Source organism: Manis javanica, chromosome 4 (genome assembly GCF_040802235.1).
Source record: "Manis javanica isolate MJ-LG chromosome 4, MJ_LKY, whole genome shotgun sequence".
Classification (NCBI taxonomy): domain Eukaryota; kingdom Metazoa; phylum Chordata; class Mammalia; order Pholidota; family Manidae; genus Manis; species Manis javanica.
In genome coordinates, this window is record NC_133159.1 from 80,304,128 (window position 1) to 80,330,129 (window position 26,002).

Here is a 26,002-nt window from a genome sequence, read left to right on the forward strand (position 1 = left end):
GAGCCCTGAGATTCATCCTCTGTGCCTACCTCACACCAGTTCTGCAGCCATGTGGAAGGAACGTGCTGAAAGGCAGAGCCAGAATCACCTCGATCCCCCCTTGAAAGCAGGGTCTGGAGGAAAGGAGAGCTAGTGTGTGCTGTAAGCTCTGCAGGGAACTCATGTTGTGATGATGATAAACCTTTCCGGCAGCCGTTGGAGAAAAATAACACATGTAAAGTATATGTGTCCTAGAACAGGTGAAAAATGCATTTGGAAATGAGTTCATTTGCTATTTGATGGATAGAGATAATTATAATTGTTCCTTTGTTTAAGAGACAGGTACTTAGATGACAGGCCATCTGCTGAAGGTAAAATGTCTTTGGATTTCACAAGCACTAGTTTTCCTTACGTTAAGTCCTTATGGCCAATAACTTGGTCAGTTACTGACCTGGTCAATACTTGAAGATGGCAAAAATCTCCTTCAGGGCGTGTAGGTTTAGTCTACTAACAGTGAGGTTTGTGGGAGACTTTAAGGGAGAGTGTAAGCAATGTTGTATAATTTGGCCCCCAGGAGGGCCATGGTTTTTGGGTGCCAGCCAACGATTTAGGGTTTTCTGCTGCAGTGCTACTTACAGTGTTGATGTGAGCAGCAGCTCCTTGATCTCAGTGAGAAGGACAGGTGTGGAAACTCGAGGTGTGGTGATAATCTGCAGTTTTGAAACTTCTGGATTATTGCAGCCTCAACTGGATCTGTAAGGAATTCTTCCTCTGTGAACAGCCAGGAATCTCAGTACTACCCAGACCTGCCAGTACGTTCTTTAGTAGGACATTCACATTCCTTAGATTATGAGGCCATGGAATTATATAATGCTGTAATTACTCCTGGCAGGGAAAGAGTAGCCTGATGGAAACGCCCAGCCAGACACCCTGTTGGGAGCTCACTCTGCCCCTCATGTTGTGCCCTCAGCAATGCACCCAGGCAGCCACACAGGAGCAGGAATTTCAGATAATACCAAAGCACACTTCTTTCAGGACATGCCCCCAGGCTGGCCTCTCTTTGTCGACTCCTTGCAAACACACCCACCCCGCTTTCCCTGGCACAACAAAACAGCCTGCAATTCAGCCTCTCCACATCCACACAGATTACAGCAAACACACTAACGAAACCGACCTGAAAAACCAGCCACTGGTCTGCTGGTCTGTTTCCCTTAATCTCTCCAAAATGTCTACCATTCTCTTTCTTTCAGGCTACCATTTTTATGGGAACAACGAAGGTTTCTTTTGCCCATTCTTCTTAGGATGGACTGTTATAGCAAACACTTCATGTTTAGAGTTATTGACAATGCTTAGTTCTTTGGAGCAAAGGACCAGATGGATTTAAAATTCATGGAACACCTGGACAGCGAACTGATTCTTTGCGTGCTTGCCCAGTGTCTCCTTGGTGTGACACTTCCAGGTGGGGGTCCATCGGGACGTTTTTCCTAGATGGCACAGGTCCAGCCTTCCAGAAGCAAGCAGATATGCTTGCAACCCACCTAGGTGCTAGAAACCTTTTTCCTCCCTAGTTAGGATCCTCTTTCAATACATTGGTGAGATTAAGACTGTTCTGCTTTTCTGCGCACGTGAATGGAGCAATCACTATTTGTACATTCTAGAGGGAGGTAGAAGTCAGTTCAGCTCAGCCATAACTAAGAGTTCACTGACCACCTTAAAGAAGCAGGAAACATCAGCTACCAAGTCCTGCCCGCAAAGAGCTCTCAGTCTAATTTGCTTTTAATTAACTCTAGAGACTTCACTGCACTTCTCTCCCTATTTTATATTGTCCTTCTATCCAATTTTTTCTCTCCATGCAAAACTCCAAAGAATTTTCCAACCTTCTCCTCTCCAACCTTCATCTGCAATTCGAACTAATGCCCATGGGAAGAAATCTCTCCTGGTCGGCAAAGGATTGTGTGATTTTCTCCCCTCCCCGTAGCACCGCACATCCCTGCCCACAGCAACACATGTGGTACCTCGCTGGAGGCAGAGGATTGTCAAAATTGGTTGTGTGTCTTTCTTGGGCCAGTGGCATGTGAGCAGAAGTGATAGTGGGGTCAGTGTGGAGCAGATGTTTTAAGAGGCAGCCTAATGTTTGAAGACATGGCTGCCTATTTCTACCAGGTTTTTAAAATTCCTTTGTCCTGATCCAAATAGGAGCTTCACCTTTGATTTGGGTGCTGGAATGAGAAGACATTAGGAAGAGCTGCAGTCCACCCACAGCCACTGAAATGTAATGTAAGTGAGAAATAAAGATACTGTTGTTATAACCACCAAGAATTTTAGGGTCATTTGTCACTGCAGCAGAGCCAACTAATACAAAGACCAAGTCATAAATAAAAATGCAAGATAAAATACAGCAGTCACAATTCCCAGTCACCTTTATTTATATAAAAGTAATTAAATAAATTATCTCAATATATACAAACAGAATATTATCTTTATAAATAGAAAATCCCATATATAAGACCTTTCTAAAAAAATTATGTAAATATATACAATGTAGACAATAGAGGCTTGAAGTACCTTAAATCATAAACTCCATGTAGTTTTTATAGTAGTCTTATAAAAATGTAGTTAGCTGTCAAGTGTTTAATCAACAGCATTTAAGTCAGATAAAGTGCTAAACTGTAATGCATGTTAGGAATGTGCCCCAAATAGAAGTCTTCTGCACTTAAGACGTTCACGTAAAAGTTTGCCAATTGTTTTGAACCTCCAAAAGAATTCAAGAAGAAGATCCTAAACACCATATATTATTAAAGAACCAAGGTTTAAAGAGGTTTGAAAGCAGCCTCTTGAAAATTCTCCAAAAGCTCACCCAGGGTTTTTTAAGGTACTTGTTCATTAGTTTCTGCTTAGATGATCTGGTTTCATCCTGGGTACAGAATATATAGTCTAAAGCATAATATGTGCAAAAGGTGCCATAGTGTTAAAATAGAAATTTTAAAACTTGGTTGTACCGTTCTTTACATTCCAAAGTGTCTATGCTGATGTTGACACCAGAATGCTAACTGTGAGAACAGGTCAGATAAAGCGCTTTCTTTGAACCCAAGGGTCTCTATGCTCCCAGACAATCATTTGTTTTTCCATATATTCTATCCTCTTAAAAGTTCTTGGCCACAGTGCAAAGTCAACTCTGCTACAGCGGGCAGTTCTGGCGGCACGTTCCTCACGCGGCGTTGAGCGGGGAGTTCTCCTTCCCGCTCTTGTCTGCTCTCGCCTTCCTGCACTTGCGCAGAGACACGGACAGGACAATGATGAAGATGATGGCCACGATCACCACCGCTCCAATGATGAACACATCTAAACACATACGGTAAAAGGTCTGTTGAGAGGGCTCTCGGATGCCATTCCTCAGAGGGCAGAATTGAGAGCCTAACTACAAATTACATCATCCTGGTTTTGCATAGCTTGAAACTTATTTCCTCTCCTCTTTCTACTACAATATTTGGACTAGAAAAGAATTTGTCAAACCCTAGGTGTTTCAGGGTGACTGGCGATGGCAAGAAGCATTTAATGGGCCAGCTGATGAACCAGGTAATGCCCAGACTCTAGAAGAGATCCAAGTGATGGAAGCAAGAACAGCTGTTAGAAGCAAGTGGCTAAAAATCATGCTAGGTGTGGTGGCAATGAGTATAGAAGATGAACTATCAGCGCAAAGAGACAGATGCACAGCCAGGATTCAGGTGAAGAAGAGATAATAGCTGGTTGGGCAATAAGAAGGCTTCCTGGTGGAGGTGGCATTTGAAAGAGTTCTCAGAGGACACATTTCCATAGGCAAAGAGGCAGGGGAAGCAGCAATCTGGGTGTGCAAGACAGAGGGGCCGCAGAACTCGAGCTGCCTTGAGGACAATGGATGTGAGGGCTGTGGGTGTGATGGCCAAGGAGAACCTTGCCTTCTGTCAGTGTTAGTAAACAGGAGAGAATTTATTTAAAAGTGTTTTAAAATGTTTAAATTTTGTCTTAACATTGAGGTAGGTTGTCATTACTCTCCTCTGGCTCTTTGTTCCCTGAACATATGCATGATTGATGTGGTTTCCCTATAAAACCTAGGGAGAGATGTGTCGGCTTTCAGCCTCACAGACATACCTGGACACCTGCGGCACTTCCAGTTAGGAGCCACTCCTCACATGGTGTCTGGCCCCCAGCGTATGTACACGCATGGACACACATGTTGGCCATGTGCACATGTGCATGTGGGTATATTTGATAGGCTCAGTCCCTTCCTTTCACGGGTCAGAATTTATATCCTCTGTGGTAATAGCCTGTAGTGGGTGCCCACAAATGTCTAGGGGGTGCTGTTGCAGCTGGTCCAGAAGCTCCCCTCAAACTCCAAGATCAGAATTTAAGTATGAAAAGATGCCCAGAGGAATCTGTGATTTGATGCTAAATCCTAAACATGTACTGTGCCCAGTGCTTAGCAGAGAGCTTAGCACATGGTAGGTGCTCAAGAAAACACTTGCTAATACAAGGGAACAACACAGAAACAGTTCTAAATGGCTAAACTTGTGAGAATACACAAAAAACCCACAAAACAAAACAAAAGACCAAAGCAGCTTCTCCCTGAACAAAAGTGCATCCTGGTGCTCAGGGTGGAGCTAGGCCCCTGGAAGGCGTCCACGCCTCCTGGCCAAGTGACATGCAGAGCCACTTACCTGTGAATGTGTCCTTCTCCTGGCTAGTGCACGCAGTGGGACTTTCTGTGCTTTTCTGGTTAGTTCTTCGTGATGAAATCACTGCTTGAACATTAAAACAGTAGTTTTCTCCTTTATCCACATCAATCGAAAACTCATTAGTGTTTGTCTTGGCTGTTTTCTGTCAAATAAAAAGAACTCTTAATCCATTCGGGCTCAGAGTGAATTCCTTCCCCTTTACTAAGTCACTGTGGAAGTAAAAGCCCACATGGACACTTCTAACAAATAAAGGATTAGAAGTGACTTGGCTAATCAGTTCCTTGTGATAACTGCTAAGGATGCTTTTTTCTAAGACTGAAGATACTCCATTTAGGCACATTTTAGCCCTTTAATACCCCAACTCAATTGAGCTCTTTTAGAAGATATTTGCAGTAAAGGAAAAAATGAAGCATTAAATGTTGAATGGAAAACAAATTTTGTCTCTGGGATCCTCAATGGAGGAAGAAATGTGGGAGCTGGTGGCAACTTTAGAGATGACCTAGCCTAGCCCCATGGCCGGAACCTGAGAATCCAGGGGGTCCTGCCCAAGGTCACAGGCAGAATCTGGGCAGCAGGCACCCCTCCCAACCCCTCACACTGCCCGCAACCACCCCACTCTGATATTTTTGAATTGGGGAAGAAGTAGGCTATACAATCAAGGATCCACAATTTAAAACAAGTCCATATAAACAAATGAAGGAATTCTCACCTTTCCTGTACTTGCAGCTTTCCAATAATAAAGTGCATAACTTAGGTTCTTGCCAAAAACATCCCGGAGGCTTAGGAATGTGCCGTTCTTTCTGACTAAGGTGCGTGCATCCTGCACAATTACATTCAGTTTTGTCCCAACCTGTCTAAAACTCTGAATTGCTGGCTGTCCAAGGTTTGCTAAAACAGAAATGAGCTTCGTTGGAACCAAAGAATTCTATACAAAGTAGAATACATTTAGTTATCATAGTTAATGACAATGTAGTCATCCCTCATAAAAGACTAGCAGAGAATCAACTGCTTGGCAATGGTAAGCTAAATGGAGTTGAACTCCAAAACGTTTTACTGGTCAAGGGAAATGTAATGGGAGCCAGAGATACAATTTTACATTTGCTTGTGGTAGCATTAGAAAATGTAAAAATGAACAAGTGAAATGAATTTTAATAATTTTTTATTTAACCCAATCCAGCTAAAATATTATCATCTTAACATGTAATCAACATAAAAGCTTTTGGAGATATTTTCTGAAATCCAGTGTGTATTTTATCCTTACAGCATTAGCCATATTTCAAGTTCTCAATAGCCATATGTGCTTAGTGGCTACTATTGTAAACACTCTAGTTGCATAAAATTTCCAATACCAGATACAATAAATTACAGGCTGTGGAAAGGTCCTTGGTACCTCAAGGAACCAGTTTCAGCCACTGAGTCTCTGCAGTGCTCAATTACCTCCTGTGCTTTAGTTGAATGACAGTAAAACAGAACCTAGTAATTTAACACAAATCATATGCAAGTATGTATGTGTCTATGTAAGCACATGCAAAATAAATCTATAAGATATTTCCTATCTTGCACCAAGAAAGGATTTGAAGTGGCTTACAAAATAACTCAAGAACTGTAAAAGGACATCATGAGACACCATCAGTGGAGGGAGAATGCGTCTCAGAGACCCTGCAGCATCACTGGGAGTGGCTGCCCACAGGGTGTTTCTGCTCTAGCCAAGTGCCCTGAGACACGCTGGTTGAAGGCACTAGAGGAGTCTGACAACAGGGAAGGCAGCCAGATTCACCGGGCCAGGCTGCCCCAGTTTTACTCTCAAAGTAGACACTAGAGGGGAAAGGTTGTAGACTCTCCTTCTGCCCTTCTCACCATCCCTGCCTCAAGAACCTCTTCTCCCTCACTGGGCAGTCAGAGGGGTAAACATGAAAACACCGACAACACAACACTTTCATTCTAGCTCTTCTTAAAAGAGCAGCTGATTTCACTCTTTTCAGTGTGCTACAGTATGCTATATGTTTATTTAAAATACCTAGTTCAGACCCATACTCATGACAGAAAGACTTAACTTTCCTACTTGGCAGGAATCCTCTGCATTCTCATAATAGATATTAACTAAGGTCAGCTTACTGGGGCAAAGGCTGGAGAGGGAAACATTCCCCATTTTGAAAAGCAGCATGAAGGAGGTAGGCTGGGAACTCAGGAGGCAAATCATGGTCAAGTGATTAAAAAAGTCAGCAAGGCATCAGGAACAACAAATTCGGGGCTGTGGAAAGGTCCTTGTAGCTCAAGGAACCAGTCCCAGCTCTGCAGTGCTCAATTGCCTCCTGTGCTTTACTTAAATGACAGTAAAACAGAACCCAGTAATTTAACACAAATCATATGCAAGTACATGTGTGTCTGTGTAAGCACATGCAGAATAAATATATAAGATATTGGAAATCTTATGCAACTAAAATAGTAGCCATTAAGCACATACGGCTGTTATGGGCTCAGACGGAAACTGGACTTTCCCCATGGATTTGTGACTGTGACCCAAAGCTGGGACTTTGAGTCTGCTGATGGGACATAAATATATAAATATAAATATATATATAAAAATATTTATATCTACCTTAGCTATAAAAATTCTCCTAAATACAGGAGCTCAGGGGAAACCTTGAAATCCCAGCTTTGGTGGCTTCCCTACTCCTTGTACTGCATCCAGCCAGTTACTGGTAAGGTCTGGGACAGACCAGCAGAGAAAGTTACTTGATGACACTGTTACCGACTCTAAAGCTTGTGTTCTGAGAACCTCCTACCATATCTGGAATGAGTTAAGTGACTGTGGCGCTTTCCCAGTTTCTGAAAAAGATGTATTTATGGCTAGATATGTTTTATGTAATGGCCCCTAGGGGTCACAAGCTCACAAGAATATTCAGAATAAGAACAAAAGGTTATTTAGAGTAAGAACAATTCGAGCTACTTACTTTCCTCATAAGGTGTGAACTCGGGGGAGTTTGTAAACGGAGACTCCCCAGCAGAGTCAGTGGCACTTGCAGGGTAGGAAAGGACCCTCGCCATGTATGTCTGTGTCACATCTTTCACAATCTCATCAGTGAGGTCACACTCTGTATCTGTTGTGTAGAAGCATTTATTTTTCCAATTTCCTAATCTGTGACTAAAGGAAGGAAGGACGAGAAATGGAACATTATGATTTGCATCCCACAAGACAGGCTGCTTCCTGGCCGTGGCGCAGTGTTAATAAAAGTAGCCACAGCCAATCTCGAGGAGGCATCTGATATGCTGAGCACTTTAGATGCAACCTTGAGGTGGCTCTGTAATTGTCTCTTGTTTTTACAGATAATGCAACAGAGGCAAGGTGAGATTGGGGGACCAGCTGAAAGTCACACAGCTAAAATGTGAGCCAGATAGCAGTTGGATGGCAGGTCTGTGCTCTTAACCGTTTTGTTAAATTTATTCCTTAAAATATGGGTGATTTGTCATGGTTACATGGAAGAAAGAGCAATTTTTCATCAAGCCTCATTTACTATAGTCGCTTATATCACATACTGCTTTTCTCATTCTATATGCTATGTTGAATATAATCAATGTAGCTGTAACAGCCTATAGAATAATATATTCTATACATTACAGTCTATGACAACCATTATTGGTGTGATGATTTGACATTTATGGAATCTATTGTATATGCCAGGTACTGTACTGGGCCCTTTATCCATGTTACTATTTTTAACATAACACTTCCAAGAAGATACTGGCTCTCCTTTACATATGAGAACACAACCTCAGAGCTGCTAAGAAACTTGTACAAGGTCACTTAGCTAATGAGGTGAGGGCTGGGTCTCATACAACATGTGTCCCTCACTTTTATAATGTGAACACATCCTATCAAAGATTACAGAATGACAATACAGGCAGTATCTGTCCAGCAAAGTGAGAGACTAAGACACTAAAGACACATCTTTCTTTTGTAAGGCATTATTGAAAAGGAAATGATTTAAAGACTTCTACTAAAAATGAAATTATTCTAAATGACCTAGACAATTCACAGATGAACATCACAGCATCTTGAACCACACACTTCAGTCCCACATAACTTGACTCTTTCCCTTCGCATCACTGACCATCAGAGCCCTTCCCATCACTCAAGGCCACATTCCAATCCCACTATCCCCAAGAATTTCCAGATCTTCTCGCTCAGAATTGACCTCTCCCTTGCTTGTCCCCCCAGTGCCATTATCTCCTTTAAAGCACTTAATGTGAACTTGTTACCAGGAGTCCATGCCCTTGTGCTCCAGTTAACAGCAGGGTTTCAGGGCTTGCACAGCTAGGTCTTGCTGAGTGTTAGATGGCTTGCATTTACCGGTTGAATTAGGGGAAAAACAAGCTGCTATATGGATTCGATTGTCTAAATCTATGCATAACAACAATGCATTTTTAAAAATCTGAACTAAATAATCAGGCTAAGAGGGTATGGATAAACACACTGAAATCCATAAACTAAAACTGAAAGGAAAATATTTGGGCTTCTTAGACTTATAATTTTCTAATTTCTCAAAGTGGAAAAGCTGTCTTACTTTCAGAATGAACAAAATGCATTTCTAAAAATTACATCACTTCTATTTTAAAAAGTGAATGAGCACATCATGGTTCTTCTGCATTGCTATGGCAAACAAGTTGTCCAGGTAACAGGGGCAAGACTACAGGGCTCCGTGGCTACATTCCATCTGAGAGAGAGATTTGCTTCCTTCCAGCTCACAGGGAAGAAGCACAGTGCTCCGTGGCAACATAGCTCAAGTGCCTAGTCACCAAAAGCGGTAAAGTCAGTGAAGTGTGAACAGGTAATGAAGGGCCAACTGTGCAGTGAGTGCCTTTGCACGCCGTTATCAGCATTAACCCTCGAAAAGCTTTCGAGGTTCCTAGGTATTGCCACACCTCCTGATTTGGAAATAATAAATGTCCCACCAGAACTACTAAAAAATTCCAACAGAATCTGGACTTAACAATTTAGGGACTTTTCTAGAAGCTTTTGGAGTTTACTTCTAGAACAAAGAACATTCCTATGGAATTAATATTACAGATGACAGATCAGGGCCAAGGCTCAAGCCAAGAACACTTCCCAACCACCACTCAAAGCCATTTGCAAAGGGGAAGAATACAGCTGGGGCTCCAAGCAGGGGCTTCAGGTACTGTGGTGAGGGCAGGTGGGTGAAGAAGAGCAGCAGCTTAAGGCGGTTTCTCTAGGGAAGGAAAACTGGGAGGAAGAAGGCCCACTGCCGAGAGGGTGTGTGCTGAGAGAGGCGTGGGATCAGCCCTCCTTCCTCCTCCCAGCTTTGGGGCCTCACATCAGGACGAGGCAAAGCCTCCTAAGGAGGTAGTAGTGTGGGGGAGGCTTGGTTTCAGACCTGCCTGGGCACTTGCTGTCAGTGCAGTCATGAATAAATCCCTCACATTCCTTGGCCAACAGTTTCTTCTTCTATAAATGATTGCTATGGCCCTTTCCACCCAGGAATGTCTTTACCCTTGGGGAGATCATGGAAGAGTTGCGGTTCTCTGACAGGGCTGGAGGAACAGCTCACAAGTCAGCTCAGGGCCCAGAGTGCGGGCAGATCGCCAGGATGGCAGGAAGCCCTCAGGCTGCAGTGTGCGCCAGGAGGTTTGCCCATTAGGGGCCACATTCACTTAAGTAACTGCAGTCTTGGAAAGTCTAAGAACTTGGAGCTAACAAAGTCTTATATTTGGAAATCAGGGAAATCATGAATACGTTTCCCTATGTTCACCAAACATAAGATTGAATATACTTAGGAGCTTAGCATTCCTCCTAAAATCTCATTTTTATGATCTAGAAGGAAGGTGTTTACAAAGGTAAACTTCAGTTCTGTTGCAGAGGAATTCATCACTGATTTTCAACTAGTGGAATCTGAATTGATAAGTTTGATCACACCATAATTGTTATCTTGGACTACTGAATTCCTTTATCTCTCTATATACCTGGACATGAATGCATGCACACACACAAATTCTCTTCCCTGTTGGTTTTGGCAACAGTCATCATGAAGTTCATTTTGAAAAACAAGAATATCCACCTAAAAGATCCACTCCATACTTAGAAGTTGTACACCTAATGCTATTACAGGGCTTGACGCAAGCTAAAACAAAACAACTAAATGCCTTTGATTTTAATGGGTGATACTTTTGTTCCCTTACACAATTAGAGTTAAAATAATTTCCACAGCAGCTCTTCTCTATTTAATAATATCTTTACCAAGCCTCCTAGAACATTTCAGATACCAAAACTTGCCAATATGGTGAAAAACATCAAGAAAGGTATCTGGTACCTGCTGCGTTTACATTGAATATGCTGAATTATCAGCTCTTAGAGAGGGAGCTGTCAGCCAGAGACCCAGATGACTTGGCTGAGCAGCCCTGACAGTTGAGGGTGCAAAGGCGCCTTTCTGCACAGTTTAATGAGTCATGAATTTGATTTCCTCTGAGACCAGGTATGCAACTGAACTTTGAATCACAGCATCTAAAATTTACTGAATCAAACACTGCTTAAGGGCAATGTATACATCTGAACTCCTCCCCACCGCCTCTTCAACACATTAGATGCAGCTCACAGTCTAGACAGTGATGTAGAAGACGTGTATGCTTAGACAAGATTACTTATCACTCATCCAGAACCACATCTCAGTGCTGCCATGACCTGCTCAAGAAGATTCACCTCTCCAGAGCTTACAAATTTTCCCATCATCTCCAAGAACAATTATAATGGTCTATCAGTTTAAGGTATGCAAGTATTGTAACCTTGAGGGAGTATGGCTCTGGCCACCAAATTACCATGAATGCCTCTTCATTGCCCTCTGTTGAATCTCATCCATTAGTCAGTTTGAAAGACATTTATATTCTGCACAAGGAAATGGAAACATCAAAAGCCTTAATTTGCTTTTTTAGATTACCTTAATTTTCCAGCTTACCTTATCTGAACAGTGTAGACATGATTGATGGGTTTGGGTTCCCACTCCAAAATTGTCTTGAAATTAGTTGATTTCCAAGTTAAATTATATGCTGCCACTACATCTGTAGTACCTTTAAACCAAAGAGAAACAGCTATTATTACATGAACTTTTCAGCACATGACTTCATGTTGCTGGTAGAAAACGTCTCCCCCACTCTCCCCAGCATCACCGTAAACCTCACATTAATTTTTTGTCCCAACCACAAATGCTTCCCTATTTCATCAAGAGAAAAAATCTCCAAAGTTTTTCTAAACCCAGAATTTCCTCATGGCAAGATCAATTTTGTAATCTAAGGACATAGGTGAGGATACTGAAATCTCCGTTTGAAGTCACTCATCCTGTGATAACCTGACATGGAAGCACAGCCGGGGAGCCATCAGCAACTCAGGGTGTCCACCGTCCAGTGCCAAAAGTGCAAAATACAGGTTCAACTCACTAGGAAAGGCCAGTGAGGAAGGGTTTTCACTCAGTTATGGAAATGGGCAACCCCCATATTTGTGAGAGAAGTTAGGGCTGCACACAATGAAAAAGCCATTTTCCCATTTTTATCTAACATGTCTGTACACTGAAGCTTCCACAACTAACCAGGCAGAAGTATGGCCTGTTATCCCCTCGGATGTATTCGGTTAGGAGGCTTTATTATTTAAGTATGCTTTGACAATACCCAGCAGGTCACAGTCTCTCCCCTGCCCCACACACCTAATAGGCGTATGGGGGCATGCACAATGTGGTGCCTGCTCCAATCTAAGAGACCTTTTGCAACAGGATTGCCTCTAACTCAGTCTAAAACAAATACAATTAAGAAAAGATCAAGAGCTGCTCTTTATTAAGGAAAGTGTGTCTGCAATGAAGGATAATAGTCAAACGTTGCAGGCCGAGGGCAGGTGCGGACTCACGTCTCACCTCCTTCAAGGTCACGGCTCACTGGGAAACTCTTTCCCCAAACTTAAAGCAGGAGCTGAAGACCCACTTACGCAACAACAATGGAATCCCGAGCAAGCTTCTTTAGCAGAAAGGGCAGCTAACCCCCTACCCTCCAGCTCCCGCCTGCGCGCCCCGGGGCCTGGGTTCATTGAAACTCGGCTGAAAGACAGCAGCCGAGTCTCGCGGACGCAGGGGACACCTTGGGGCATCTGGGCGAGTCGGATACCAGCCAGGGCTGACCCCCTCCTCCGGGCAGCGCGCCTTGGGTTTCGGGGGCGGGTGCTACTCACCTGTGGCTCCGGCCACCTGGAGAAAGACCCAGAAGAGCAGGAGTGTCCGAGAGACAGTGGCCTTGGGGACGGGCACTCGGGGCCGGGTGGGGGTCGCCATGTACACGAACTGGCGGGGAGGCCGGGAGGATTCCGCTGTGTCCCGAAGCCTGAGGATGCGGGCCGGATGCGTTTCTGGGATACCGGAGGTAGCCGAGGGTGCGCGGGGCGCCGCGAGTCTGGGGGAGCGGGTGCCGGGCGCTACTTATGAAGAGCTGCGCGCCCGCCCCCGCCGCTCCTCCCCACTCCCCGCCCCTGGCCCGGTTGCCCAGTCGCGGTGGGCAGCCCCAGCCAATCCACACCCCTGTCCCGCCTCCTCCGGGTAGGAAACTCCAAGACCCTGCAAGGGGTGATTCAGCCGTGATTCAGCCGCGCCGCCGCGCGCGAATCTGCCCTTCGGCTCTTCAGGTGCTGCGGTGCACCCGCCGTCGGCTTCCCGGAGCCCCAGGCACCAAGGGCCCCCAGCCGCCTGGCCCCCCGGCCCCCAGGCCATCCAGGACGGCGGCCCCGATGTCCAGCCTGGGTGGGCAGCAGGTCTGTGGGGAAGGAAGACGGGGAGTATTGGAAGGAGTCTGGAGGTGGAGGACAGGGATTCTTCCCTTCCACTTCGTGACTTAATGCAGGCCCGTGCGTGCGGTAGCACTAAATTTAATAGAAAGTAACCGGCCCCGGCTCCGCTGGCGCAGCCGACAGTATTGCTCACGTGGGGCTGAGCCGCGGAATCTGCAGCCAAGTAACGGTGGCCTGACCGTGAGCAGGGCCCTCTCCCAGATGCGGGTTCGTCTTCTACCCCGAAAGCAATGATCTCTGGCCTCCTACCTCGCGCGGCCCTTAGTGTAGGTGCACATTGTGCAGGTGGGGCGAATGCAGGTGCGTGCCCGCAGGCGCAGGTCAGATAGTCCAGCACAGCACAGCCCACCTCCGGTAGCGCCTGAGGAACAGCTGCCTCAGACCTGGCAGTTTGCCTCGCGGAGAATTCCAGGGTGACATCTGCAGCCCCGCGGTTCCAGGAAAGATTTTCTCACGTTGAAGAAGTCTGTGGGACTAAGCTCTTCCCAAGTGTAGAGTAACCAAAAATGAAATTTAAAAATGTAATCAGACTTTCGTGCCCCCAGTCTGAAGAACTGTATTTTTCTGAATTTATTTCTAGCTTGCTTTTCTGGGCTTTGCTCTGAAATTGTCAGGCAAGAGGATGTTAAGTCATATTCTACTGAGTGGCATTGTACAAGGTCTTGTCAAATTATTTCCCATCGTTTGCTTATTATTACTGAGTAGTTTTTCCCACTGCAGACGAGAGATTTTAGGGGGAGAGTGGAGTGTGTTTTCTCTCTTTCTTATTTTTTTCTAGGGAAATCAGCCGTGCATTCCAGTGCATACTGTATTCACATTCTCCATATAGCCTGCTGAGCCATAGCATTACACTCATTTTAAAAGAAATAAAACTTTGCAAAATTTTTATTCTTTCCCTTTGCCGTCACTGAAATAGCACAATCAGGCGTAGCTCTTGTAGTCCTTCCTTCCTAGAATCCGAAAGCTACACTTGCTGGTTTCCTTGTAGAGCTCTCTTCCACCTCTGAAACCCACAAAGTTTATATTTGCAGAACTAAGCCATGCAATTCTCCTTTTGGCAGTCTCTGACCTGAGTCAGCTTCCCTAACAGAGCTTTCACCCCACCTGGGATGTAATTACCGTTTTCAAGAAGAAGAGAAGGAAACGGGCTATGGTAAGTAACTTTTCATAGCAGTCTTCTCCTGGTTGCTCAGACTGGCAGGGGATCAGCTTTTGCTCTTCACTGTTAAAAGGACGTTCTTAAAATTTCTCTGTTGATGTTTGCTGCACAGGAATGAACTATTGATAAAATTATTCACTAACCTTAACACAATTTTTTAAAACCCCCTTCTGTAATGTGGAGCTCAGTGGTTAGCAAATTTCCTCCTAAATGATACAACTTTGAGATCAAGTTTGAAAATGTCCTAAATTATAATGGTAATCATGTGGCCTGACCAATTCCTTTATGAGCAGACCTTAGTCTATTGGAGGGCTCACAGACATCCTTTTTCAGATGCGGATCCTGCTACTAGCTGTCCTGAGTAAGATGACTTGCCTAACCTCGTCATGCACATCTGGTCTTGTGACCCCAGAAGCTATCTTTCTGTGACCATGCTTTTTTCTATTCCAGTGCATGGAAGTCATGTTGGGTCATAAGCCCAGGCTTACTTCATTAATTTATTATCCATAGATGCTCAACAATGCTGTACAGTTGGTGTAGAAAATACTTGCAGTTTGGGGGACTCACTGTTCTCCTGCAGAAAGAGCCTGATGGTTACTCCTTGAAACATGCATGCCTGCAGTCATGTTAAGAAAGACTGCGGTTCCCATTGCACACCAGTGATGCAATGTGGCTGATGAAGAGTTTCGAGAACTGGGATGCTGCTGCAGCCCTTCCTCTGTACTTTCATGGTACCCTACCAAGTTCATTGAGTTGATTTCCTCGAGGCCTTCGTTTGATTTCACCTGTGTGCTTGTTGTCTGTGTTCCCCACTAAAGCTACTGGCAGCAAAAAGGACTGTTTCTTTTTTTTCTTTATATCTCCCAATGCTCTGCATAATTACCAGCACATGATAGGCTTTTAATGTATTTTGAATCAATGAATACTTTTTTGGAATCATGCATGAAGTCAAATAGTTTCATTGCATTCAAGAGATGAAATTTGTCATTGCAATTTTTCTGTCTGGTGGCTGGGCAATGTGTGCTTTGTAATGCTCAGATTGGTGAGAAAATACAAGTCCATCGTAGGTTGCAAGGCAATACTTGACAGCAAGCTCTAGCTGTCTAGCTAGTGATTGATGATTCTTGCTACAACTGAAAAATCTAATCTGGAGGAGAAGGAGCTGAAGAGCAGAAAACAAATGTGGAAGTTGGGTAACTGGTTAGTGTTTTTCTAAGAGCCTGGAATCTCTGGTGAATCAGAAGAGTTTCAGTCATATGATGAGGCTGTTGATTAGCTTTCCTTGGATAGAAAGGCTTAATGACTTTCCAAAATAAATTGCAGAAAATGTATATCTCCCCAGGAAAGGGATAGGTTAAGCTTTATGATAGTAAATGAAATTGAGAGTAATCCATATAAAACTATAATACTCATAGGAAATAGCAAAAAGAGCAAAAAAACCATTTTACCCAAAATTCAGGTAAAAGGCAAAGCATGAAAAATGGCCAGGGGGAATTAGCAGTGGGAACATGGAGTTCTGCGGGAAAAAATGTGACTTAGCAGAAACTGAAAAACATCTGGTGGGGTAGAGTTAGTCATGGAAAAATCAGCAGTCATGATTATGCATTTTGTGAAGATAATTATATGCTAGTCTAACAGTTAACGTTTAGACTGAAATTAAATAGTTCAAAGCCCATACAATGAAATCTCTTATCCTGGTCATTCAAAATACTGCTATTAACTATCTAGATTAGTTTATAGGAAGCCTTACAAATAAGTTACCACATAGCAACAGTATTCTGAAAAGTGTAATTTTAGAGGAAAAGCTTCCAATTCAAACCTTAGACAAGATTAGTATTTTCAGCACACTATTATATTTATAAATCTAAGGCTTATCAAACTACCTGTGAACTTTCATTTTGGTGAACCATAAATATTTTTATTCTCTAAATATAATGTTGACAAAATAGACAAGTCATAAATGTAAACTGTGAATATTGTTTTAGTAAAATAAGGTCATTTAAAATGAAAACCTTTAATGTATATTTTTTAATATAACATGATTAAGGAGTTTTTATATTGTATCATTTTACGTAAACATCCCTTAATTCCCCATTTCTATAATTCTGTCATGCCTGACATACACACCAATTTGATGAACAGAAATCCATTCATTCAATAAATACTTGAATATTTACCTGTTACTGAGTTCTGTCAGACTTTGGATATACAGAATAAAACAAAAAGTCCCTTTCCTATGAAACATATCATCACTCCTGCTCACTGTCCCAATTTTAATGTTTGAATGACTTTCTGTCAGTATTTTGGATTGGATATAAAACAATCTTAACAATGTTATTATTAATAAATTTTATTCCATGTGAGAAAAAAAACGTTAAGATTTAGCAATGCAATGCTCAGTCCATCAAATGGGTATCTTTAATTCAGAAAATTATCTGTGGCTTGAAATGCAGGTACTTTTTCAGTTTGAATGTATCGATGAACTTGCAAAGTTCTGCATATGAAACCAAAAGAATCCCAATATGAAAAGACAATTCTGTAAAAAGGCAAGTCTAACAGAAAAGGTAAGTAGGTGTGATATTCCTCAGATGAAGAAAAAGCAATTAGTGAAACACCAGTTTAAAGGCATTTGCAAAGGAGGCTTCATTCTCTTTTTTAGATAATTCATTTGTTGACATTTTACAAAATAGTTTAATTCACAGATGCTCCAAAATTATAGCCTGTAGCCATCCAGCCACCTGCTGCTGTTACTGGATGATGCTCCATCCTATTACAGCAATTCTTTCAAACAGAGCTGTCAAGCTAGTAAGTAATTCCTGAATGAGTGAGTTATTTCCACACTGCAGGCATGTTTATAATGTTTAGCTAGTTTTAACAGCCATCTTAAACCATTATCCTTAAGTTATTTATATTGTTCCAACTCACAGTTGTAAATCAGCTACATACAAGTCAGACATGGGAACCAGAATTTGGTAAACTTCATCAACAGCTGTTAAAATGACTGAATTGAAAAGATTGGCCTTAAGTCTAGATTTAACAGTTGTTTTACATCTCCTACCCTTTTGGGATTTGTTGACCAAGATTGTGCCTTATACAGAATAATAATCCAAATCCCAGAGAGATTAAGTCATTTACCCAAGTTTACACAGCGGGGGAGTGGCAAAGCCGGACTTTGAACACAGGCTGTTGAGCCCCAGGTTCACCGCCACCCCACCCACCCACAACCACCGCGCCTCGCAGCCTCTGCTCAGTGGAGGCACCGTGGCACACACACTTCCCACCACGTGAACTCAAGTCCCTTTCCTTTCTCCACAGTGTTCCTGCCTTGTGGAGCTGGCCTTTGCTGAAGTTCCTGGCTGGGTGAATTTCCAAAAGAAAGCTAAGCCAAAACCAAGATTTCCAAAGGAAAGCCAAGGCCCTAGGGGAGGAGAAAGGACTCCTTCTCTTGCTTTTGCTTCCAATTCATTTAGTCCTCCATATTTCTCTGCATCCAGAACCTTTTCCTTTCCAGAGCAGGAAAAATAAAAGTCTCAATCTGGAAGAGGTTTTTTTTTTTCACTCTAACAACATGAAATAAATGCTCCTCTGCATTTCTGTTATTCATTAAGAAATAGGGGTCATGACTATAAGAAATAAACTATGGTTTGGCTAGGAGGGCCTTTCTGCCCTACTGCTTGCCTCTGGCATAATCATGATGAGTCAGTTTAATCCATAATCACCTGTCAGCCTTCCACACACCTTTCTCACTTAGGAATTCATGTACTATTTGTTATCATGGTACAAATGTCCAGGCTCAAGATTAAACTCGACATAAAATCACTTTTGTTTCCACTGCCCTCTGCGCACGGTGATGTTTCCCTCCTCGGGAGCCCAGCAGGGACGCTCGGGCAGTCGCACCCCCTCTTGCGGGCACAGGGTACACCTCCGGCACCAGCCTGACTCCCAGGCGACCTGTCACTTCCCCAAACCTAATTGAGGTTGCTCCATGCCGACCTCCAAGCCTGCCTCTGGAAGCAGGTCTGGCAGCACCTGTGCCTGGGTGTCTGAGGTCTTTCTCAGTTGAACAGTCACTGTCTTTGTGACTTTCCCACGTGCTCACTTCCACATTACCTTTAAAGCTGCTTGGAAAATGTTGATGGTGTCAGTACTCATGACTGAGGCCGACTCCAAGAAAAAAACCACTGTGTGCTCTTCTCCTCCCTCCCATCAGAAGCATTTTTACCATTTGACAATCAGGGTCCAGTGATCATTACAGGCAGCCATGAGAGCCAAACCCTGCAGGGGCAGCGGGAGTTGAGTGAGACAGCGGGTGTGATGTGAGGGAGGTACAGGCAGAGATGGTGAGAACATTCTTTTTTATCATGGTGAGGACTTTGGAGTTGCCTGTATGGACATGAACCACAAGGTCCCACTTGCTGCCTCTGAATTTTCCAAGAGGTGTTTGAGGGTATTCGAGCACCTTGTCCCCATACATGAGAAAGTCACCTTGCCTCTACCTACCTAGGGCAGGAAGATGATGTTGTAACTGGAGATATGACTCTAAGTCTACTAGGCAATTCCCACAGATTCGGGTTCCCAGCTTCTTTCTAGCCCAGCAGGGGAGGGATGGTTACCACAGCCTCCTATAGTGATAGATAACAGTAACACTAGGTGTGTGAAAGATGCCATCTCTGTACCGAGCATTCTACCCATGAAATTACTCAAGGGAGCTGCTTTCTTCATTGCTGTTTTAGCTCTGGCCACCACGCTCTTCCCTGATAGTATCTGGTGCCTCCCCAGATAACCTCCACTTATCTCCGCCTCTGCTTTGTTCTCTAACCATGGTTTGCTAGCTTGGACATGGGCTCCAGGAAAATCTGGTTCCCGAGCTCTGCCCAGGCACTTTCTGTTGCTAGAGAAGAATGCGGGCTGGCTCTGCAGCTTTCTGTGCCTGCGGTTTGTTGGGCAAGGCACTAATCCTCTGAGTGTTCCGAAGAGAAGATAAAGAACAAGTTAAGATTAAATAGTTCAGTTAATCCAAGAACAAAGCACACTGGGTTTTGAGGCCATGTGAACAGCCCACACGGGGTCTAATCTTAAAAATCCAAAGTGGTCATGGAAAAGTGGCACACACTTTCTCCACTAAGAGGGAGAAATTAATATGCTGCAGGTGTGTTGTGTGTGTGTGTGTGCACACATGAGTGTAAGACATTTAATTTCTCAGGGTTTTAGTTTTTCTATCTGTAAAATGGGCACAGTGAATCAGTGGTTCAGATTTCGTATTCTGTTTTTCTTTCTTTAAGACTTGGATATGTGGACCAGAATTATTTTCATGGCTGAAATATGTTGGTTGTATCAAATAGTTACTATTTCCAAATTTCTTTTTAAAGTTTTTATTGACATTTATCTTCTTCTGAGGATTATAGTTCATAGTTTCTATAGATTATAGTGAACATACTTTTTAAACTGACTTGGTTCAAAGCATCCAGTGTTCCCAGATACAAACTGGTTGTTAAGAGTCTGAGACCAAATTCAGATCCACCATTGCTTTGTCTTCAAAATGAACTCAGATGTGAGGAGCCCTTTGCTGTGGGTCTGCATATTTTGTTTCAGCATTGGCACTTGCATTCATTATGGTTATCACAGCCTCAGAACTGTCCATTAGCACGAGACCCAGCCATGCTGTAGGCGCAGTGAGCGCACGGCTCTCGGGGCAGAAATTAACAAGGCACTCCATCACATATGGGGACAGAGTGGGTGATGCCCTAGGGGAAGGCTAGGTGGCAGCCAGTGTGGCCAGGCTCTGCTTCTGCTCCTCAGTGTCCATCTCTTTCTAAGTTCAGGAAAATGTGCTGTTCTGGGGAGGGCTTTGGGGAGGAGAGAGGTCAAGAGGGACAGCTCAGAGAGTGAGGCACAGAGCAGTTTTCTGGGATTCTCCTACTTGTCTGTAAGACTTACCTGGGCAAACTCACTGGGTTCGCCATTCAACTAGGTGCTCCTGAAACCTAATTATTCAAAACCTTCTTGACAATACTGGACAAATAATGGTGGTTTTCCTCCCATACCCACCCCTCACACTCCTGTGTTCACTGAGGCTGGTCTAAATGAGTAGGTTTCCCTTTGCCTGAATGCTTTATAAATAATTGTTTACTAGTGTTGATGAATTTCTCTGTCTAGATCATTATGATTTAGTCATGAATAACATCCTAAATGTTTTGAGTGCTTGCCATGTACTAGGATTATCTACTTTACTTCTCATGAAATTCCTGGGAAGCAGGTACTGTCATTTCCCCCTTGAGAAGAGTGAGGCTTAGCAAGGCTGAAGTAACGTGGTTAAGATCACACAAGGGGATAAGGCAGAGCTGGGGCTCACAGCAGCTCACTTGGCTCCAGAGCATGCATGCTTGACCATGGCCTGGCTACTTGCAGCCTATCCTAAGCACTCACTATGTGCCAGCTCAGGGCAACGCACCGTGGGCAGAGGCGGGGGATGCAACAGGAAGACCACAATGTTTCCCCTGACCTCAAGGAGGCCTAGGCAGGGGGAGCCAGAAATATGGACTATAATGTAGAAGGTGGGGTGCCAAGTCCACGGCCCAGGAAGGACAGAAAGTGCTGCAGGGACTGAGACAGGAGTCGTCGGTTCTGGGTGGGCAACTATTTTACGTTTTCAATCTCACCTCAGTAACTTGAAATTTTGTATTTTAAAATGATAACTCAAACTTTGAAAACTAGAAAAAAGTGCATATACAAAAAAAAAAAAAAAAAGGCTGGCTGGCCTGTTTTCTCACTCACTTGCATCCTCTGGTGACTGGTGGGCAGTTTCAGATTCCCTCGCTTCTGTTCACTTTCTGTTCTTTCCTGTACTGTCCATTCTCTCCAAAGGTGAGTTCAGCTTCCTTTAACAACTAACTTCATTACCTTCCAAGACATTAACCTTGATATAAAATCTTTTAATTAACTCTAAGGAGGAAGAGCAGGCCCTGAAGCTGATCCTTCCCTCCCATACCTGTTAAACTGCTCCAGCTACTTTCATCAGAAGCAAACAAACCAAAAATGCACCTTGTCCTCAAGTTGTTGGATTGGTGTGTCATGTTTTGCCTCAGTCACTCTAGCCACTGGCAACAGGGACACTGTTTTGAGCAGGTAGACAAAGCTTAAACTTTCACTGGTGTTCGCGGGTGCTGAAAGTAACAAGCCCCTCCAATCAGTGTCATGATTTAGATGCTCCTTAGTAGCAGATCTGGGCTGACTAACGTGTTCTCCTAGACAAATTCACAGCATTCAGAAACAGGAAGCCAGGAGGTGAGGCAGATGAGAGGCCTGTCCTGGTCAGAATGGACGAGAGGGCTCCCAGGGCGATCCCACTGTGTTCCAGGCTGCAGCTGGGTGGGCCAGAGGTGGGCAGGCCGCTAGGACTCTGCAGCCCCTATCCTCTCTGGGCAACACAGACTGCGGACTCAGTACAAATTGCTGCCTGATATTCAACATCCTGTGGCTGAATGAGCGGGCACATGGCTAGCTAAGGCTTTGATTAGTCTTAAAAACTTAACTTTTTAAGGCAAACAGGTATTACAGGAAACAGAGATTCTACATCAGAGATGTCCAGGTTTGGACATCACTTAGTCTCTCTTATGAAACAGAGCTATGCCTTCACTTTTAAGATACAATAGTACTGTGCCAGAAATGCAGTTCTGAACATAACACCAGAAGAAATGAGTATCTTAAATAAAAAGCAGAGTCTTCTTTTTCCTTATCAGCCCAGAGGAACACGTTAAAAAAAAAGACTTACAATGTAAGAAATTTATACAGATGTATGTATTTTTTCCCTAATTATCAATGAATCAAGAAGCAAACTATAGTACTGGACTAGTTAAACTACTTAGGTGTTTTCTGCAAGGCAGTAATATAAGAGGAGAAAACCGATTCAGATATACTGGTCTGCACTCCCTGTCACCTTCTGGATGGGGAGAGAATGACTGTGAGGCTGACCAGGCCCTGGGGAACTGTTACGACTTCCTTAGGCCCCTGCAGGCTCAGGAGCCTGTCTTGTGTCTGTCTGACTATTCCAGGAGTTTACTCAGCTGCTAACCTGCCTGAACTTCTTTCTCTTTTTAAGTCATTTTTAAAACATTAAGACTTTATTTTTAAGAACTGTTTTAGATTCACAACAAACCTGAGCAGAAGGCACAGAACTTTCCCATCTGCCCCCTGCCCACACACATGCCCAGTCTTCCCCATAATCTGCAGGCCACCAGCCCCATACATTTGTTATGACTGATGAACCTGCACTCACACATCATTATCACCTGGGATCCATGGCTGATATTATGGTCCACTCCTCATGCTGTACATTCTGTGGACTTGGACATGCATCCATTATTATGATATCATATGGACTATTTCACTGCCGTAAAAATCCTCTGGGCTCCACCTACTCACAAGTAGATGAAACACTTCATGAATTTGCATGTATCCTTGTGCTAACCTTCTCTGTATTATTCTAATTTTAGTATATGTGCTGCTAAAGAGAGCACTGAACTTCTTTTTATGGGCAAAATCAAAAGAAAATCAGCTCTTAGCCATAGTGACTGATGGCTGCAGAGCAGGCCCAGGGCAGCTTTGCATTGCCCTGACCACCCTCACCACCACTGTGCCCTGGGGGGCACGCCTTTCTCCTCCCTCTGGGGGAACCTGTGGAGGATTCAAGTCTCTGGCAGCAATTCTCAGATTTGCAATTGCATGGAGTTGCATTCCTGCTGTGCTGAGGGCAGGGTCATGCATTTTTTAAGAAAATATTCTCTCTGTAGTTCCAGTTCCAGGCATAGACTTGGCACACGGTACACATTTGTTGAGTTGAGCTACATAAACTAGGATGCAGGGGAAAATATCACTATTCTTTACAAATACCTGTATTCATGAAGCAGATGTGTCCCTATTGCACGTTTAACTGCCATAAATGTGTCTACCAGAACGGGAGTAACAGAGGCGGTAGGCGCTGAGGACTCTCTCTGACCACCCCTGATTGATGGGTGGGCTGCACTGCTGTGGTACCTGCAAGGAGTTGGGATGCTCCTATTCTCTGTTTTTTCTATGCCATGCTTAGAATAGTGCCTGCTACATCGTAGGGGTTCAACTGATTTCTGTGGAATGAAGGAATGAATGATACTCTCTCCAGGGATGGGAGGGCCTTGCATAGCTGCAGCCTGGGCAATGCCCTCTGCGATCCTGGACTTAGATGCAAGCAGGCCTAAATGCACAGCCTTCCAGTCTCTGCCAGGGCTGGCGCTGTCTCTGTCCTGGTTTGGCTCTTCCTCCTCAGTCAGCTACTACTGTCAATCTCCATCCTACTGAACCAGCTTTATTAGAATGAGCTGTGTCTACAAGAGGTGAGCTCTGTGCTGCTTCTAGATCTTGTATTTTTGCAAACCAACCATGAATTATTCTTTAATAGTTCCCTGGAGATCATACTTCTTGGATTTTAGCCCATTCTTATGAGCCTCTTTCTCACTTTCCTAAAAACACTTTAAGATATTTGAAAAATCACATTTGCAGCAATGAGAAGAAAGTCCTTGCATACTACACACTCCTCTTTAATCAATAGCCTATAGTAATACTCTCAATCTCTCCTTTCCCCACCTCACCCCATGCATTGCCAAATTGCAGCTTATTTGCCACCACATTGTTGATTACTGCATAGCATGTGTTTGTTCTTAGATTCAAGATTGGTTCTTCTCAGTCCAGCCCTGTATGGTGGAGAAATACATTTCCCAGTTTCCGTTGACCTCTAGTTTCTGAATTCACTCTTTGGAGGAACTGGGAGAAAACTGGAGGGCACGAGGAAGGGAGAAGCTGGGATACTTCTCTGCAGCTTCAGCCCCCACTTCAGTCGGTGTGCCCACTGCTGGCTGCCCTCCTCCACAGATCCAGCAAGTCCTGCCCCTGGGATCTAGCAGCAGATCTGTTGTTCCTCCATCCCTAGGAATAGTAGCTGATGTCTGCTCTTGTTCCTCTGGAGATTATCTCCCTATGTCCTCTTCCACTTCTCAGCTCTTCCATTACTTTTCTAACCAATTCCCTGTATCACATCCTGTGTTTGAGAAACTGTAGTGGTATCTGGTTTCTGACAGATGAAGCATGCAAATACTCCTGCTGACTGCATGTGCCTCCCTCACTTTCCTTCTGACCGCTCTGTGCAATGAGGCGCCTGCCTCCCAGGATACTGTCATCGTCAGTTGTTGGTGGAAGATCTCTGGAATCCTGGGATGGCGGGGCAGTAGTAAATAAGTACAATGTGTCCTCAATTGGTATTCACTCAAATACTCTCTACATGCTAAAAATGTTTAATTTCTATTCTTTTTGGAGCAACCAATCAAAAGGTCCCTTGTTGAAGAGGTTGAACCACTCTTCAATTGTTTTGCTTGCTTTCCAAGCCTGGAGGCAGCTGTGGTACCTTACTGACCCCCCCCCCCCCAACTCAAGCCAGGCCACCTTGTACTTATGCCGAAGCCATTTGCTCCTTAACTTGTGGATGCCAGTGGCTCCCCAGAGCTAGACTCATGGTGGTAGCCCAAGGGGCCTGGCAGAGGATTCAGGGCTGCTGTTTGGGTTGATGAGGCTCACTGGGAAGAACATGGCCTTGAGACCAGATACACCTCGGTTAGCATCCCTGCTTTGCATCTCCTGAGCTGTGTAAGTTTGGAGAAATTACTTCTTCAAACCTCAACTTGTTTCTAATGTCCAATGGAGGCAAGAAAGCTTTACATCAGGATTTACATTAGGTGGTTGCCTCAGAGGAAGAGACCTGCCATCAGTTCCAGGCAAGCATTCATATATCTAAAACTTAGCTACTGAGAGTTGGCTTTTCTCTTTCCCATCAACACAGTATGTACTGTAAGTCATGATCTATAGGGTCTATGAAGGACACAAGTCTGCTCCCATCCATTTCCTGACATGCTCAGAAGTAACTCAAAATCTAAGACCTTTTAAGGAATGCAATAACTCTGTTTCTACTAAAATGTCAGTCTCCTTAATTTGTTTTCTATGTTTATTCATCTTGGCAATTTATTAAACACATGTCTGATTGCTTAGTCTTTGCAAGTAGGATATAAAAAAGAAGAGGTCAGGAATGTTTAACTTTGTATAGCTCTCTGCTCAGACCTGGTTAATACCGGATGGTGTTGATAGGAATACAGGCCCTGAATGTCTGACCTTGAGGGACTAGACAGGTGTGTTCCATTATGAGATGTGGTCTGAATTCTGGCATGCCAAGACTCTAAGCTGGAGGGCATTGTATCAGTGTTATGCTTTTGTTCTGAGCTCCCTTGAAAGGAACTGATTTCT

At 43.9% G+C, this 26,002-nt stretch overlaps 1 protein-coding gene, 1 long non-coding RNA gene and 1 pseudogene across 3 annotated transcripts; 1 reads left to right on the plus strand and 2 right to left on the minus strand.

Moving 5' to 3' along the window:
* Positions 1–2,381: 2,381 nt before the first annotated feature.
* Positions 2,382–13,143, minus strand: F3 (coagulation factor III, tissue factor). The gene is made up of 6 exons (XM_017664713.3): positions 12,913–13,143; positions 11,657–11,768; positions 7,646–7,836; positions 5,401–5,579; positions 4,674–4,833; positions 2,382–3,321 (listed from the first exon to the last, which is right to left on the minus strand). Exons 1-6 carry the CDS (start codon positions 13,010–13,012, stop codon positions 3,188–3,190), a joined length of 876 nt encoding a protein of 291 aa, XP_017520202.3. The 5' UTR covers positions 13,013–13,143; the 3' UTR covers positions 2,382–3,187.
* A 112-nt stretch (positions 13,144–13,255) lies between these two features.
* On the plus strand, positions 13,256–18,350 carry LOC108399763 (uncharacterized). Of its 2 annotated transcripts, XR_005055875.2 has the most exons (5): positions 13,256–13,485; positions 14,583–14,674; positions 17,134–17,244; positions 17,371–17,485; positions 17,996–18,350. It is a non-coding gene; the product is annotated as an uncharacterized lncRNA (long non-coding RNA). The 2 variants fall into 2 exon arrangements; XR_005055874.2 differs by lacking the exon at positions 17,371–17,485 and having other exon boundaries at positions 17,996–18,270.
* Positions 18,351–23,101: 4,751 nt separating this feature from the next.
* LOC118968340 (U6 spliceosomal RNA) lies at positions 23,102–23,196 on the minus strand (annotated as a pseudogene).
* Between the last annotated feature and the right edge of the window lie 2,806 nt (positions 23,197–26,002).

Coding starts and splice junctions, on each gene's coding strand:
- F3 (XM_017664713.3), bottom strand. CDS start 13,012: ATGGCGACCCCCACCCGGCCCCGAGTGCCCGTCCCCAAGGCCACTGTC. Junction 7,837..11,656: donor GTCTACACTGTTCAGATAAG/GTAAGCTGGAAA, acceptor TCCTTCCTTTAG/TCACAGATTAGGAAATTGGA. Junction 3,322..4,673: donor GGAGAAGGACACATTCACAG/GTAAGTGGCTCT, acceptor GTATGTGTTTAG/ATGTGTTCATCATTGGAGCG.